An 18,895-nucleotide genomic window follows, 5' to 3' on the forward strand; every position below is an offset into this window, starting at 1 on the left:
TTTTTTTTTTAATTATTTAAAAAATAATTATCCATTATAATAAATTTTTTCAAATTTAAGTTTTTCCAAATATAAGTTTTTTTCTTTTTTTAAATACTAATTTTTTTTTATTGGTTTCAGGTGTACAAAGCAACATAATAGTTAGACATTTATACCCCTCACAAAGTGATAACCGCCCCCCTGAAATTTAAGCTTTTAAAAAAGTTGTCTTATTTCTTTTTCTTTTTTTAAGGATGGTATCGGCAGTGCAGTATTATTCCTTATAGCAAAGATGTTGACTTAGGAGTTTTTATACAAGATTACAAATCTAATATTATTGCAGCCTTTCGGGATGCAGGACTTCCACTCAAACACAAATTTGGGAAGGTAAGTAATAAAAATATGCTTTACTTCACAAGCAACATGTCTCAAAAGTAAAATTTATATTAAGCGACTCAGAAATGGTCAGAAATGCCGCATGCATCATGTTATCACTAAATATTGGCCAGGATGGGTTCAGCAGAAGCGTGTTACCGCTTGTGACCTCTGCACTATTTAAGGAAAACTAGAAAACCTGGCTTTCTATTGACAGTGACAAGGAGAGAAAGATCTTGGATTCTTGCAGATGAATGTATTCCCATTATATAACATAATATATAATTAATATAATAGGTAAGAATCCCACCTTCCCTACTTGAAGTTGTATTGTTTCTCATGAGTCATTTACTTTTATGTTCTCTTAGGCATCTTGTCATTATCAACATGAAACATTCCATTGATTGCTACGGGTTAGAAATACAGACTCATTTCAAACAGTACTTGAATTTCTTGTTTATTTCACCTGTCCTAGGTCATAGCAATTTTCTCACAGTCAACTAGGAATAGGTCATCATAGCTTAGATGAAATCTCCTTTTAGACCATTTGATTCCTCTAATCCAAGCCCATGATCCCTTGCAATCACCTGACTCTTAATTTTCTTGTTTTCCGGGTAGTGTTGTCTTTGAAAACAAGTAGAAGTATGAAAAGCCACTTCCCTCATCATAATCATTCTACTTTACTAAAAAACTTGCTAAAATATTTTCCTGAGGTCAAAATCAAAGCAGTAGCAGTCTAGTCACTCAGCACACGTTTCCTCAGCACCCACTCCATGCCTGGCACTGTGCTCAGCACCCAGGACACCTTACCTTTTTTTTCCCAGATTTTTTTTATTGGGGAATTGGGGGGATGGGAACAGTGCTGGGGACTTGGGGGAAGGGGAACAGACAAGTTGCTGTCGTTTTTTGTTCTTCAGTCTAGTTGTGGAGGACGTTGCTTCACTGGCCCAAGTTGGCACCATCATTGTGCTCTTCCCGGGTGAAGCACATCAGTCGCTGGCTTCTGGACGGCCGCTCACGGCGGCTGCTGGCCGCTCACGCTGGCTGCTGGCTACACACGGTAGCGCGTGGCAACCCACTGCCACAGGGGCTGCAGCCTATGCCGTTGCCAGCGACTCACAGCAGCCCAGCTCCAGGTTGAGCTATTGTTCAGCATCTTAGCTGTAGAGGGCAGTGTCACTGGCCCTCATATGTGGGAGATCCGAACCGGGGCCCTCTGGCATCCCAAGCCAGTTCTTAACCATCGCGCCACTCGGCCGGCCCTACAGTCCTTACCTTTGAGGAGTTCACTAATTGGAAGAAAAAACACAAACGCAGAAATAATTATTATGTGATTAGTGCTGTAACAGACAGATGCACCAAGTCCAATGGGAGAATAATTATTTGTGGAATAAATTTCTTCAGGGAAATACTCTCAGAACTTCTGTTTTTTTCATGTATATAATGTACTGATCTATGGTAGGTATATGGGTTTCTATAGTACAACATTTACTTAAGTACTTACTGATTGTAATGAAAAACTTCTTTTCCTAATAGTTTCACTTGGTTATTAAAGGGAGTAATTTGTCTTTGGTTCCTTTCCTTCTTTAGTCAGAAAGGGGGTCAGGAACAGGATGTAGTGCAGAGTGATAATGTAATTGCTGAAAGTCAACACCCTGAGTCGTCATCAGTTGTAAGAAGCAACATTATTTTATATGCATTTAAGAAAGAAATCAAATGATGGTGTGCTACTGATGCATCCCAATTTCAGAGGTGCTCCAACCTGAAGAAACATGTATCTAAAATCCATACTCTATAATAAAACATTATCTCTCAAAATTAAAAATGTATATTCCTTTTGTTTCAGTCTGTGAACGTTTTCACCTTCCCTCTAGGTAGAAGACAGCTTGGAACTCTCTTTCCAGGGAAAAGATGATGTAAAACTTGACATTTTTTTCTTCTATGAAGAGACTGACCATATGTGGAATGGAGGCACTCAGGCCAAAACAGGAAAAAAATTTAAGTATGAATCAGATAAGTACTTATAAAAGGGGCTATAGAAATAACTTCTCAAGGTTGGGAAAGAAAAAAAAAAAAAGGACTGTCAAGGCTCCACTATTAGCTACTACTTTCTCAGCTTACCCACAGAGCCTAGATATGTTTGTGATGTGAGGGCTACCTGTCGGGACAGTCTACAAGGTGGAAGTGTCCCTGGGCTTGTCAGTCTAAAGAGTCATTATGATTAGAAGCCTTGGGGTCATCAGAAAGGCAAATCCAAAACAAGGAACAGGAAAACCAAGCTCAGAGTCTGAGCCAGAAAACTGATTTGCTGTTCGAGTTGCAGGGTAAGCTTCAATATGTGCCTTCAACATAGACTAAGGGCTCATCCTTAAAAGATGCTCGTTGGACTGAGCAGCAGCCATATTTTGTCAAATGTAAGATGGTATAGATTGTAAGATGCACCATTATTGTATGTGCTTCTAAGAAAGGAAAAACACTGCAAACTATAATTGTAAGACACGATTCACAGATGGAAAAATTGGGGGAGGGCGTGTCTCAGACTGAAGGAATGCAGTATGTGGTAGAGTGGCATTTTAAACATTTTTTTTTAATGCTGCTGTAGTAAAACTCTTTGATGAGAAAAGACAGAAATGGCATGAGAGTAACTATGCTCTCCTTTATGATATAGTTGGTCTGTTCTCAGCTCTGAGAGAGTGAGAATGAATGGGAGTGAGAGAACCCACAGAGCGGGGGCTTTGGAGTCAGGCAGACAGGAGAACCCCCACTGCACCTAAGAGTGGCCTTTAGCTTTCCTGAACATTAATCTCATCTATGAAATTGGGGTAGGACTGCTTACTGTGTGTCAGGCACTTGTATGAACATTTTACATGTATTAACCCACCTAATCCTCAAAACACCCTTAAGAGGTAGATACTCTCTGAGGCACTGAGAATTTAAGTAGTTTGTTCAAGATCACATAGCAAATGTGATCGATCACACAGCCCATCTCCAGAGTTCATACTTTGACCCACGACTCCCCGCTGCCTCCCTAAAACACCCGACAATATGAGGCACTTAGCATAATGCTTAGCATTTATTAAGTAAATGGTGGTTATCACTGTTATTGTTATGTAATATTACTAACACTATGATTATTAATGTGCTTACTATCATTACTGTCATTATGGTAGTTATGTGACCAGTAGCATAACTTTACCTCACTAACTCGCTGAGATTGGGGCTTCTGTCATTGACTACATTTGAGCCACTGGGCACAGTGAGGAATGTTCCGTGACACGGAAGAGGAATTCCACACTCAGCCTGTTTCTCCTGGGTACGCTGACATGCCCCACTGGGCTCGCCGAATCCTTATTTGACGGCAAGGAGTCTTCATGTAAAGTTCAACTACTAGTTCTGGAGGTTTGAGAGGAATCCAGACCTTTTCCTTGAAGTCATAGAGTGTCCCCAAATTGACACTGACCTCAGCGCATATTCTTGAAACTTTCATTTATTATAAAATGTTATTTTGCTTTTTAACAGCAAACACATTTATGTTGGGTGAGCTCTGATTGTAAGACAGATATGAATAAGTTAATGAATATATAATTGACACTGTGGCTCAGTGAATGGGGGGTAGTTTTGATATTCAGCTACAGTTTGTTTATTCAAAATACGATAAAGATGCCAAACTTAATGTATAATTTAGAGGCTTTAAAAAAAACTCAAAGGTAGCATACCATAGAAATTCAAGGCACAGTGAGTCTGCTTGCTTTTGAATCCCAGCCCTACGTTTTACTAGGTATATTACCTTGGGAAAATGATGTAACCTCTCTGTGCCTAAGTTTCCTCAAGTGTAAAGTGGGAATAATAATAGAAATTGCTACAGAGAGTGGTTTTAAAGACCAATTGAGTTAATACACAAAAAGGGTTTTGAAGAGAATTAAGCGTGTCTCGAGTGCTAAGAAATGATTAGCCACTATTATTAATACTACCAGTAGTAGTGGTACAGAAAACTGTTCCTCTTCTTAGTCTTGGCAGAAATTTACAGATTAGAAACCTATATAATTACCTCAATAGTAAACTGCCAAACCTATTCTTAGAGAACTCATATGAAAATGTCACCTTGTTTTTTTTCTAAGAAAGATAATTTTTTACAGCCAGTATGATAATCCTGTTTTTCTTAAATTTCCTTCCAAGACTTGAATATCTTTCTTGTTGACATGATCTGAAGCCCACAAACCCCAGAAGAACTGTTCATTTCTAAGCTCTCCATTTCTGGATCGAAAGAGCTTCTTTCATTCTGCTTTCATTGCTCTTTATGGTAGCAGTGTTTGGGAAGTGTGAAGTGTTCCGATTATTTAAGAAGAGAAATGAGCAGTGATAGAACTGTCTGGACAGATGGTGTGAGTCCCAGATTTTCTACCATGTTACTGTGACCTTAAAAGGCAGAGAAAAGAACAGGGAATGGCTGCGTGGTTTCTCTGGAAGATTCCCCCAACCATATGCCATTTTCATTCTTTTCAACACTATTTACTTAAAGGAACTGTAGTATTTTCACCACGACTATTCCTAGAAGGGGGGAAAAAAAAAGAACCCTTTTAAGCTAGCCTAAGGGTCTTTTTAGCTTTATAATATTCTACTTTTTATTCATGTATAGTTAATTCTGAGAAAAGCTTAATAATATAGAATACTGCCCATTTTTTTTAAAAAAAGTTGAAGAGGAACTCAGGAAGGAAGAATAAAAGTTCCCTCTTTCAACATTTTATGCCTTCAGAATGATGTTTTTGGTTCTAAGATTTAATAATAATTATAGTATTAACCGCAGTAATAAAGATATAGCTACCAGGGTATCTGCTAGATGTCAGGTACTTTATGTTTATAATCTCAGATGATCCTCAGATTATCCCCGTGGGTTAAGTGGATACTGCCAGTTAGATAATGAGGAAAGTAAAGCTCAGAGAAGTGAAGTAACTCACTCAAAGTCATCTTACCGTTAATGGCAGGGCCAAGATTTAACTCCAGACCTGTTTAGACTCTTAAGCCTAAATGCTTTCTTCTAAGAGTTAGTAGAGTAAATGAGTTAATAGATGGATTTAGAGCAGTACCTGGCACATAGCAAATACTGCTGTATAGGTATTAGCTACTGCTGCTCCTATCATTACTATTTATTATTACTATTACTGTGTTGCTCCGGCAGAAAGCATAGCACCTTCACACAGTGGTAACCTAGATTAGTTCTTCTCTGGGCAAGCATTTTCTTCTCAGGCCTCATATTCATTCCATCCTTAGTTCTCAGGCCGTCCCTCCTTTATCTAAATTCACTCTTTTACCTCAAATCTAAATTCCATTCTTAAATATCGTCTAGATTTTTTTATTTTTTTATTTTTTATTTTTTTAGCTGAGCCATCCTGCCACCTGTTGGCAGCACAGTGGCAGCTCAGCTCGGGCTGTGAACCAAACCGGCGACCCTGTTGCTCAGAGCTCACACTCTTGAGCGAGCTCTTAACCAAGTGAGCCACTCAGCCGGCCCTTCGTCTAGATTTTTTTATATTTATGTTTCTTCTCCAGAGTCCCAATCACCAGTAATAAAAAGTGATGAATATAGTAACTGTGCCTCCAGGATGTGAAGTTTCTATTCCACAACTTCACTATTCCTACGGATGCTGCCCGTGTTTCTTTGGGTTCTTTCTTTCCTTCCCATCTGAATCAACTGATACAAGTAGAGGCCAGAAGTCTGAGAGGTAATACTAATGGTAATAATAGAAATTAACTTTTATTGAGTATTTACTATGTACCAAGCTTTTATCTGCATCATGTCACTTAACCCTCACAACAAATTTATCAGGGAGATTTTATCATTGTCACCTTCATTTTATGGATGAGGAAATTATGACAGAGCTAAGACTCAGACCTAGGGCCATGTCACTTCAGAGCCCATGTTCTTATCCATGTACAATTTTAGTGTCACCACGAGCTCTGTTATACTGTTAATGAGCAGGTCCTTGAAAAAATTCGTTTCTTTTAACATCATTTTGTTATAACATTGATGAAATGATGTAGGAACGTAACTGTTGTTAGCATCAATTAGCCTATGGTAAAACGGATTCCTTTATACATCGTTTTGCTTGAAGTGGCAGAACATATCAACAACGTTAAAAGAGGACTTACTGTACTCCCTCCACTGATGGACCACATACACAGTGGTGGTCCCATGAGATTATAACGGAGCTGAAAGATTCCTATTGCCTAGCGACTCATAGCTGTCTTAACGTTGGAGCACAACGCATTACTCACGTGTTTGTCATGATGCTGGTGTAAACAAACCTGCATGCCAGTCGTATAAAAGTACAGCACAGGCAATCACATACAGTGCATAATACTTGATAATGATAATATATGACTATGTCACTGGTTTACAGACTATACTATACTTTTTATTGTTATGCTAGAATGTACTCTTCCTACTTATTTATAAAAACGAAAAAGTTTACTGTAAAACAGCATGCCGTGTTGTGCCGGCAGCAGCCTCATACATCTTGTATTTACCAAGTCTCCTGATTGCATCCTTTTCTCTGTGCTTGACTTAATATCGTGCTGTTTCGTACAGCAACATGCCGCATAGGCTTGTAGCCTACGAGCACTAAGCTGTACCCTACAGCCTAGGTGTGTAGTAGGCTGTACCATCTCCGTTTGCATAAGTACAATCTGTGATGTTCGCACACTGATGAAATCACCTAACGTCACATTTCTCAGAATGCCTCCCCATCATTAAGCATCACACGACTCGATGTGTCATGTGTACTTGAGATACCAAATCAACTCTGTCTAGAGGCAACGGCAGGAAGTGTGGCTTTAAAAATAGAGAAATTTGTCAGGTAGACTTAGGAGGAATGTGGAGAAAGGCCTAATAATACACTTACTTGACTATTTTTTCTATTTAGATTGTTCTCCTTTTTATTATTAAAAGAATTCTGTGAGCATCTTTGTACATAAAGTAAACACTAAATTAGGGAATGTTTCCTTGAATAGATTTCTAGAAGTAGAGTTATGATTATTGTTTGTGGTGTTTGAGAAATAGAGGGGTACATGGGCAATGTTCTAATAGCAGTAAAAGTTCAACATTTTATTCCTCAGTGTTTTGTTTTTCCTTTGACTCCTTAAGGCCTTATTTTTTATTTTATTTTTTTTAAAGATTTTTATTGGGGAATTGGGGGGATGGGAACAGCGCTGAGGAATTGGGGGAAGGGGAACAGACAAGTTGCTGTCCTTTTGTTCTTCAGTCTAGTTGTGGAGGACGTTGCTTCACTGGCCCAAGTTGGCACCATCATTGTGCTCTTCCCGGGTGAAGCAGATCAGTCGCTGGCTTCTGGATGGCCACTCACTGCGGCTGCTGGCCGCTCATGCTGGCTGCTGGCCACTCATGCTGGCTGCTGGCCGCTCATGCTGGCTGCTGGCCGCTCATGCTGGCTGCTGGCCGCTCATGCTGGCTGCTGGCTACACACGGTAGCCCATGGCAACGCACTGCAGCAGAGGTTGCAGCCTACGCCGTCGCCAGCGACTCACAGCAGCCCAGCTCCAGGTTGAGCTGTTGTTCAGCATCTTAGCTGTGGAGGGCAGTGTCACTGGCCCTCATATGTGGGATCCGAACCGGGGCCCTCTGGCATCCCAAGCCAGCTCTTAACCATCGCGCCACTCGGCCGGCCCTCCTTAAGGCTTTTAGTAGCTGTACAGGCCTCCTCAGTCTTCCTTGTCAGCATGCTTTATTCTTCTTGCTTTTTTTCCTTTAATTTTTTAAGTAAACTTTTTATTTTGTGATAATTTTAGATTTACAGAACAGTTACAAAGACAATAGAGAGCTTCTGTATACTAGTCACCCAGTTTTCCAAATGTTAACATATTGTTACCATGGTACATTTGTCAAAACTAATCAACCAACATTGGTGCATTACAATGAACTAAACTCCAGACTTGATCTGTATTTCACCAGTTTTTCCACTAATGTCCTTTTTCTGTTCCAGGATCTAATCCAAGATACCACATTGCATTTAGACACTCAGCCTTTGGAAACTTGATTTTAGTCCAAGATTTTAAGGATGTCACTAGTAGTACCAGATTATTATCCATCATTACACATCCCAGTTCTTCCCATGCAAGGACATTGCATTGCCTCCATTTTGATGTAGCTCCCCAGTACCTCTAAGTGGGAATAATCTCCGCTTCCTCTTAATCTCTATAGATTTTCCCCCCCGTTACCTCTCTCATGCCTTGTTTGGGTTCTGTTGCTGTTTTGCCTGTCCTGTCTGAGTTATAGATGGAATCAAGCTTAGTAAGTGGGTCAGGCTGAGTGACACCCAAGCCATACTTGGAACTAAAATCAGGCTCTCTTAAGTGCAGTCTGCAGTGTTTTGTGAAGGTGTTAAGGTGGCACCAGATTGATGACTTTATCCACCCTAGTACCTTTGGAGAACCAAGGCCGTAAAGTTAAGTCACCCCAGTTGTTTTCAGTCACTCTGCTTCGCAGGACGTTAAGGACTGGAGTCAGTTGTTGACTCCCCATTCATAAGTTTTCTCAGTTTCACAGATACTGTGCTTCTGTAATTCTAGCTCTCAAAAAACACATTTGTTTTTTTTAGTACTTACAGCTGTGAAGCTAAAAAGGCAAATCTGAATAATTTCTTTAAATTAGTATATTTAAAGCATTGTCTTTTCTAAAAATGATCTCACATTTGATCTCACAGATGATGCCACATCTCTGTTTATGCCTTCATATTTTACAACATAGAGATGATGTCTTAGGGCTCCTTAATTATACCTCCAAACTTTTAGTGCGTAGGAGGGGCAAAACTGAGTCATTGAGCGAAGAGCTTTGAATGCATGTATGTGGTAATTGTATACTTATACAATATATAAAAGTGGCAGTTATCTATATAGTAAGCTTTGTTTATTTGTTTTTTTAAGAGATTACCTCACATGAATAAATACCAGATTTTTTATTTATGTGAAGTAAGTTATAGTTTTAAGACTGCCATATATTTTGTTATTTGAATATAATTTCATAAAATATTCTATAAGGTAGTATTTTGAGAGATATAGAGCATATTTTCATGATAAGACTTGTATACAAATGTTTATAGCAGTCTTATTCATGGTAGCCAAAAAATGGAAAGAACCCAAATGCCCGTCTTCCGGTGACCAAATAAACAAATTATGGTATGTTCAGACAATGGATTACTACTCAGCAATAGAGAGGAACGAACTACGTGGATGATATATGCAATAACATGGATGAATGTCCAAAATATTGTGCTAAGTGGAAGAAGTCAGATAGGAAGAGTACATACCATGTAACTGCATTTGTTTCATGTTGTAGAACAGGCAAAACAAGTCACGAATGTCCCAAGATCAGTGAATGCCAGGGGCCAGGGTGGGTTGACTGCCAAAGAGCATGGGGAACAAGCTGGTGGAAATGTTCTGTATCTTGATTATTGTAGTGGTTACATAGGTATAGGTATTTGTCAAAACTTAAAATGGGTACATTATATGTAAATTATACCTCAAAAAGTTGATTTAAGTGGTTAAAAAAGAAAACAAAACTATTTTATGACTTAGAAAACCAATGTTTAGAGAAAAGAGGCCAAGATCACCAGCTGAAACAGGGATATCTGGGGCCAGAAGCCATGAATTTGATCAAGGCATCAAGGCAGACCTAATTGCAGTGATAAGCTTTGAGCCTTTTGTATCTTATTGGACAAACTGGATAATCTGAAATCAAAAAGAAGCTTTGTGTATTTAGTATGTAATTTAAAATCATAATTTAATCTCCTTTTTTCATTGTCTATTATTCAAAGAGAAATCCTGTAAAAATTGTGTGAAAGAAAGCAAGCACAGCTGGAGTTTGGTTGGTTGGTGATGAGCTATATGAGTAGATCTAGTTTTTGGAAGTTACACGCTAGAAATAAAAATGTCCCGAGGCTTTGTCCTCTGGCCTTAAAAAGTTTTGTGCATGCTTTAAATGGTACTTTTTATATGGTTATCATGCATGTGCATTCAGGTGTTAAATGATAACTATTCTATGAGCTTTAATTCGTCTACTCACTGATGATACAGATTTCTTCTAGTTTCTCCTGTGGTACAGATAACAACTCATTCTGCCCTATGGAGATTGCATGGCAGAGTTTAAAAGTCAGTAGAATAGATAGAACCACTCAATTTACAGTGGGAGTCAGTGGGAAAATGCGGTTCAATGAATAGGAATTTTACTTTATGAAACCTGTGTATGCTATTTATATTGATTATCTGTTAGAAGTTTGAGATAGGAGTGGAATATGGGATCAGTAAAGATCTCATAGAGACTACATCCTAGCCAAGATTCTAATAAATATGTAAGGCCATTCCTCTATTCCCCTTTTAGCTTCTGTATGATCTGTGGTGGAAATGTGAGAGGTTTAATGGAAGAGATAGTTTTTAAAAAGTACTAATTAGCTAGCGTACTGTAACTTTGGTTTTCAAGAGTTGATTCTAATTCTTAGAAAACTATTTATGGGCAAAGTTATTGGTGAGGACTAATACTGTGGTATAGTAATTCCTCACTTTGCCACATTCCTTTGCTTGAAGCACAAATAGCAGAGGAATATGTCTAAAGACATAACTTAGCTAAAAGAGAATGAATGATGAAGAAGCAGTATTTAAAGAGAATTTCTAAATTTAGGACAGACAAGCAGGATAAATAACAAATCTACATCTAGATACTTCTTAAGAAAACTATAATATTAAAACCAAAAAAAGTTGACAGGCTACCTGAGAAAATAGATTGCTCACAAAGGAACAGCGAATACACCTCAGCAAGAATAGAGGCCAGAAGATAATGCAGTAACATCTTCCAAAAGCTGGGGGAAAATAACTGTCAACTTAGAATAAAATTAATATTCAAGACTGAGGTCAAGATAAAGACATTTACATACATACAAAGACTAAGAAAGTTTATGTCTCACAGAGCCACTTAAAGACCTATTAAAGAACCCAGAAGGAAGACATGATATATATGAAGTAATGTTGAACACAGAATTGGATAAAATGTGTCAGTAAATTTGTTAGCCATTGCCTGTTTAAAAAAAAAAAAGACAATGTTAAAAATAAGTTGAAGGAGGCGATTTGCCATTGTTCAAGAGTAAAGTATACTAAATTACATGTTTAGAAAGAGCACAGAAATCCTGCATACATTAGGTCTTTATAAGTAAATGTTGTAGTGAAGTATGCATGTTAACAAATAAACTGATTATTACAGACAGTAGCTGCTAGTAGATAGAAATACTGAAAACGCCCAGACAAGCAGAATAAAAGAGAATTTATAAACCTTTATTAATCCAAATGTAGGAAATGTAGGTAAAAAAAAAAGTATGATAAACGGAAAACGTAAAAATAATCATAACAATAGTCAACATTGTTATAGCACTTACTATGGATGTGTTCAGTGCTGTTCAGCACTTTACATTTATTTATTCATTCTGTGCTAACATCTCTCTGAGGTACTGTTAGTGCCCTCATTTTATGAAGGAGGAAGTTAGGGCACAAAGAGATTGGCCAAGGTCACACAACTAATACCTGGCGAAGCCAGGATTTGGGCCCAGGCAGTCTGGCTCTAGAGTTCAAAATACGTCCAAATATATAATTTATCACAATAAATGTTAACAGATTAAGCTGACCTATAAAAAGATATAGATTATCAAATGGAATAGAAAAACAAAATTTAGTTATATAATGCTTGGCAAGAGGCACACCTAAAGCAAAACTCACATAAAGGTTGAAAATTATAGGGATGGAAAAAAATATGCCCTGATATTATTAACCAGAGAAAACTGGCACTATATATAATTTTAGTATCAGACAAAAAAGAATTTTAGGGGGGAAAATATTACAGGATTAAAAGGCCTACTACACAATTGAACAAAGAAACAGCCCACCAAGAAGAAATAATATTCATGAGCTTGTTTCATGCCTAACAATGTGGCCTTTAAATATATAAGTCAAAAACTGATGAAATTCTAATGAATATTTGGCATGTCCACAATTAGAGTAGGAGATTTTCATATACTTTTATTTTTAAAACTGCTGATTCAAGCAAAGAAGAAATTAGTAAAAATGTTGAAGATATGAACAAAATTAATAGGCTTGATCTATTTGATATATAAAAGTATTCACCCAACAAATGGTGACTATCCTCTCTTATATGCTATAAATGGAGCATTTACCAAAGTTGATTTATGTACTACATCATAAAGGCAATCTTAGTAAATTTCAAAGAGTAATAAAAATCGTGTGTATGTGTAAAATTCTCCACATTAACAGATTAAAAAGGGGAAAAACCTACGTGATTGTGTCAATACATGGCATAGTATGACCACAATGGAATTGAATTTGAAAACAGTAGACCTCTTTAAAATGTGTGGAAACTTTAAAATGCCCTCTCTAATAACTAATGAATTTAAAAAGGAAATAATAGTGAGAATTATAAAATTTTAGGACTCAAAAATAATGAATGTGCTACATATCAAAACTTGTAGAATGCAGTTAAAAGGATAAAGGTAAAGTGGAGGAAGGAAAGCCAAGAGAAAAAAATTAATGAAATAAAAACCAGTATCAAAGATCAACAAAAAATGCTGGTTTTTAAAAAATAAGTTAAAAACTAGCAAACAGACATTTAACAAGATTGATCATGAAAAAAAGTAAAATTAAAGATAATATTCAATACTCAAACTCAGGATATTGGCTCTTAACCATGTTACACTGATTCTCTCAAAAGAAAATGCTACAGACCCACCTTCAGTCAATAAATGTGGTAATTAGATAAAATATGAACATGATAAAATTTTCTGGAAAAAACATATATATCAAAATCAACTCAAGAAATTCTCCATGATCTATACTCATTAAAGAAATTGAGTTAGTAATAAAAAATACTACTTCCCCTTCTTTTTCCTACCAAAAGACAGAAAGTTTACCATGCCTTCACAGGTTATTCCCTGTGTTATATATACAGCCTATGTTGGAAAAGAGAAAAAGAAAAAACTGCTTCAAGCAACTCATTTTATGAAACTGATAGCAATACTGGACTTGGACAGTACCCAAAAAAATTATTTTAAGGGAAACTACAGTCTCAGTAAACACAGATAAAAATATCCTAAGTGAAACCAATGAATAGAATCCTGTAGTGTGTGTTTTAGTATAATTCTCAATATTAAAGGATTAAAAGGTTAAAGGGATTAAAAAACTATGTGATTGTTTCAGTAGATGACATTAAAAACTTTTGGTAAATTTCCTAATCAAAAAAAAAGGGGAGAGGGGTTAGTAAATTTGGAATAAAAGGGGTCTGGAATTTCTTTAACCTGATAAAAGGAATATTCCAAAAGCCTAGAATGCGCAATCACATTTAATGGTAAAACTTTAGAAGCCTTTCTATTAAAGTCAGAAAAAAAAAACCAAACCCCTAAGAATGTTTGCTGTCGCTACCTTTATAAAGCAGTATACTAGAGGGCTTAGGCAGTGGAATAACAAAAGAAAAAGAAATTAAGAGTTAAAAGAAGAGACAAAATTGGTAATGAGAATAAACCATTCACGACGTTGTTTTATAGGAAATCCTTGTTTTAAAAACTGTTTCAACTTCAGAGTTTAATGCAAACTTAGGTTTAAAAATGTCAGATTCAGTTGTAATTGATGTTGTCGCTATCTCACTTAGCTGAGCTAACTAGTAATAATAAAAGCAGTGTTTTTCATTTAGCAATTATGTTTATAGGTTGTATAATTAAACTGATGAAATTACTTTAACCACCAGTAAGTAGTTTTATAGATTTTAAGCATCTCTGTGAGGGGGAAAAAAGGTCTACTCCAGCTAACTCTTAATTCTCACTCCTGTTTTATGCAAAAATAAAATGAAATACAAATGGTATAAAATAGAAAATGAATGAAAGGAATTTTCGTGTGTGCGACAAGATCCCTTTTATTTGTATTTGGTTGCTTAGTCTGAATTAAAGTCTTTTCACATTTTGCACCCTATCAGAGCTTTAAAGTACAAACTGCTTAGCTAAACTTAATCTTAGCTTTAAAAGCTAAAGTAACATTGCACATCCCTGGTGTATTATTGGTCATTGTTTATTGGTAACCCGGACAGAGTACATGGCATGTGCTGTTCTGTGTCACTCACCCCTTTCCTTCTCCACAATTCCATTTTACAGTCAGTTATCACATTTTATGGCTTGTTTATCTTTCCTCTTCTCCTAGGAAGCTGGAATTTTGTATTGGCTGAATGGATTGAAAATTATATGGTGAAAAGAAAACCACAAAATGTTTAGGGATGTTTCTATTTAGGAACAAAAATTAACGTTTGGATTAAATTGTCTTTGAGTTCTTTTAATATTGTTTACGTATTTTAAATGTTTTGGTTTTGTTCATAAACCTTTTCTTGTTTCAAACATTGCTTTTGTAAAATGTGTAGTGTCCTTATTTACCTTTTGCCCTGGACCTGTGGTTTTTCTTCGTTTCACCTCTTTGATGAGACTGTAGAGGCTAATATTTCAGAGAGAAATTTCCTGTGTTACTAGATAGACCGTGGTTTTTGCCTCATTTCAACTTCAGTGTGTCAACTTGATAGGATGGCGCAGGTGGACATTCTGCTGACCAGCATTTGATGGGGGAGGGTGGAGGCTGGTGATGGATGGATATGTCTGATGATAAAATAAGCAACTCCATGAATATGAGTGTGCAGAGTAGAAGTGGGACCGGCAGATGGTGGAGCTGTGCTGGATCTGATTTCTTCCTCAGCTACGAGACTTGCTGTGGCCGACTTTTCACAGAAGCCAGCTGGGATTGTCTATTAACTGCCAGCACCCATTGGTTTGGGGAGAAGGGACTTGTTGCTTTCTTTAGAATTTGTTCAGCCTCTCATTTTCATGTATGGCTTTATGTTCATCTGCTGGTAAAACATGATATTCAAAAGTAGAATGTATGAAAAGTGACCTTTCCTTGGAAAACATCCCGGTTAGATCTCATTTCCACAATATGATTCCACTTTGACATCTGGCTTTCTTCCCTATTCCTTTTTTTCCCTTTAATCCTCTGATATTTTGAGTTTCGGTGCTCTCTGCTATTGGCACTTCAAGTCTCATTCCTGAAAGTTCTTCCCATGTTGTGAAGAGAAGAAACATTTTTCAGAAAACACCAACACAGAATATAGGGCTATAAGAAAAACTTAAATCTCACAAAGCTGATGGTTTTAACTTCCCTTTGTAACATATACAATTTTATTTACTGATCCGAAGTACTTTTAAGAAACTTTTTAGTTTAATTTCTGAAACTTACCTACTAGTTGAGATAGTTCTGCTATAAATAGATTAAAACTCATTATAAATGATATTCCTTGGGCTGGCTTAGAATTTTTTTTTTTTTTTAGATGAGCCATCCTGCCACCTGTTGGCAGCTCAGCGGCTGCCAGGACTCGAACCGCTGTTGCTCAGAGCTCAAACTCTTGAGTAAGCTCTTAACCAACTGTGCTACTCAGCCGGCCCTAAAAGCTTGTAGTCTTGAGCGAGCTCTTAACCAACTGAGCCATTCGGCCAGCCCTAGAAATGTTCTTGAGCGTTTCAGTGAAAGGAAGAAGGGTAGAAACTACAGGTGGGTTCATGGGAGGGATGGAAGCCTGAGAATGCATTTTGGGGTCCGGCCGGCTATAGTCTGGGGAAGTCCAGGCTGTGAAAGAAAAGAAGACTCACCTTATACGGGTGCTGTTTATTTTCGTGTTCTTGAGTTAAGTGCTTTCAGCAGCAGCTTGAATGCGATGAGGATTTAATGATATGTAAACTATTTTTAAAAAATAAGAAAAAAGAAAGTTTAAGGCTGAGAGCTGAGATTTTCAGAGGGTAGACGGTAAAAGAAAAGGCCGAGCAGGAAGAAGGTGGGTTGTAGAGCTGTCCTTAGACAGAAGTATTGTTGAAGTGCGGTACATCCGAGCTCTAGCTGTGTATCCTGCATTTGAGGAGGGAGTGGGGTGTGAAGCTTTACTTACAAAGCCAAGTGAGTGGGTCTTACCTACCATGTTTGTATTATGGTATGAAATTCTCACAACAGTATGAGTTAGGAATTTCTAGGAGTTAAAGACCTTGGTAGATCCTGGGAATTTCTCCTTCAGCTGTCTAAGCTGAGTAGGTTATCCAGCCACCTGGGACCACAGTGAAACCCAGGGCACAGAAATGAATACGACTTACTACAGAGGCACAAGCATTTGTGATGCCCATGTTGGAGAATGTCATATATTGCCAGGGTTGATTCCGGTTCTCTGGCTGACTGGAAGGGTTTCCTTTGCTTTATCACTGCTGTTACAGGTGCCTCCCTCCATGTATTAAGAATTGCAAGTATTACAGATGTCAATATTTATATGTTTGTTGGTTCACCCAAGGAATGGCCACAGCCAAATCCAAGCACTGTCCCCAGGGTTCTCCAAACTCTGTCATCTTCCCCCCTCTTTTGGCAGCTTTTTATCTTGACTTCATTCTTAGACAGGCTCTCCCTGCTAATAGCAAAATGGCCACCAGCAGAGCTCAGCTTCTATCCTAGCAGCTTAGAATCCTCAGCAAAAAATAAGACACCTCTTCCTCCGAATCGTTCCAACATAAATTCTGAAGCTGACTGTCATTTGCCTAATTTGTGTATACTCCCATCCTGACCCAGTCACTAAAATAGTCTGTGTAGTCCTTGGTCTTTTTCACTCATCTCTGGAACCTAGGAGTGGGTCAGCCCTCCTGTATCATAGGGACTGGGAAGAAGGGAGGGAAATGGGGGTGCTGTTAACATGAGAAAGAGGAAAGGGGTGCTGGACAGTCAGCAACAATAAAACGTCCACTATTATCTAGCCTCAAAGCTATTTAATGCAAGGGGACTGCCTTTCAGCCAAGCGTTCGCTAACAGCTGGCTTCCTTAGCTAGCTTGTCCAGTGTCGAAGCCTAACTCCTCTCCACACTGTCTTTGTTTTCTCAGATACCTGTTCCCCAAGTTCACACTGTGCTGGACCGAGTTTGTAGACATGAAGGTTCACGTGCCCTGTGAAACCATTGAGTACATCGAAGCCAACTATGGTAAGACCTGGAAGATTCCCGTGAGGACCTGGGACTGGAAGCGCTCTCCCCCCAACGTGCAGCCCAATGGCATCTGGCCTATTTTGGAGTGGGACGAGGTTATCCAGTTATACTGAGCCAGGAGGTTGGAACAGAATTCCCCTCCCGAAAAAGCAGATGGATAGCTATTTTAAAAGATAAGTGTCTATTTGTCAAACTTAAGGAGGAGCCAAAGAAAAATGACAAGTTTGAAGACACAGAAAGAGTCCCAACTCCTGAACCATCTGATTTAATTCTCTCACTTTACATTTATTAAGTGGTGTCCATGTGCCAGACACAATTGCTAGGTTACAGTGGCAAGCAGAAATGAATGAGATAGATGCCTGCCTCTTTTCCCTTCCCTTTGGTAAGCACCCCAATTTTCCTTGGAGGGAAACACCTTCACTCTTTGAAGAGCTCGTATAGAATCTGATGTGTTCTGTGAGTGTTTTCAAAATGTTAGATCGGGGCAGCCGATTAGGTCAGGGGGCTAGAGCGCAGCGCTCCTAACACCAAGGTTGCCAGTTCGATCCCCATATGGGCCACTGAGCTGTGCCCTCCACAACTAGATTGGAATAACTACTTGACTTGGAGCTGATGGGTCCCGGAAAAACACACTGTTCCCCAATTAAAAAAAACAAAAACATGTTAGACAATGTTTAACTAGAGGAGGGGCTTACTAGGCAAAATTAAGTTCAGATATACTAGTTAAAAAGAATAACTGTTCCTGTTCTCAGCACTTGTACGTTACTGTTACTTTTAAGGTGTGGACTTGAGGCTTTCAGAAATGATGCTATCAGATTCCTTTTATTAGCACCCTGATGTGAAGTTGATTTAGAGCACAAGGCTTCATCCTACAAGAGAATGAGAGCTTATTTCTGGCCTTGTCAAGGATACCTAAATTTCCATATACTTTGTATTTTTATATTTGAAGGGAAAAGAAAGCTTATGTTTGTGTAATGCTCAAATTTCCAGCCATTGTGAGAATATTTTCACTGACTTTTGATAGCACTTGTTGACAAATCATTCAAGTGAGACCATGCTCGCAGACATGATTTCGAAAGGGTTGTCGTTTCATAAAACTTATTTTCCTTATTTTATTCTCACCCATCTGTTAAGTAAAAATTTGAGCTACTCATGGACATTTAATATTTTCTGATTTATAATCCTTGCACTCCCTATTTTAATGTTAACACTAAAATATTAATAGGAATACCTCTGATTTTTCTAAATGTACTCTTCAGTGTATTGATTCATTAATTATAGCCCCCTAGCTTTCATTTTTGGGTCTCTAAACCAATTTATTTTATTTATTTATTTATTTTTAAAGATTTTATTGGGGAATCAGGGGAAGGGGAACAGACAAGTTGCTGTCGTTTTGTTCTTCAGTCTAGTTGTGGAGGACATTGCTTCACTGGCCCAAG

The 18,895-nt window shown here is 37.9% G+C and overlaps 1 protein-coding gene across 1 annotated transcript in view; it reads left to right on the top strand.

The window, feature by feature from the left end:
* Window positions 1–18,895, top strand: part of FKTN (fukutin) — a 36,431-nt gene that overhangs the window by 7,475 nt on the left and 10,061 nt on the right. The window contains exons 3-5 of the mRNA XM_019635905.1: window positions 233–366; window positions 2,229–2,356; window positions 17,356–17,453. Of these exons, the coding sequence (XP_019491450.1) occupies window positions 233–366; window positions 2,229–2,356; window positions 17,356–17,453 (360 nt within the window). The remainder of the gene's footprint in view (window positions 1–232; window positions 367–2,228; window positions 2,357–17,355; window positions 17,454–18,895) is intronic.

The sequence above is a fragment of the Hipposideros armiger genome, unplaced genomic scaffold, assembly GCF_001890085.2.
Source record: "Hipposideros armiger isolate ML-2016 unplaced genomic scaffold, ASM189008v1 scaffold_24, whole genome shotgun sequence".
Classification (NCBI taxonomy): Eukaryota; Metazoa; Chordata; class Mammalia; order Chiroptera; family Hipposideridae; genus Hipposideros; species Hipposideros armiger.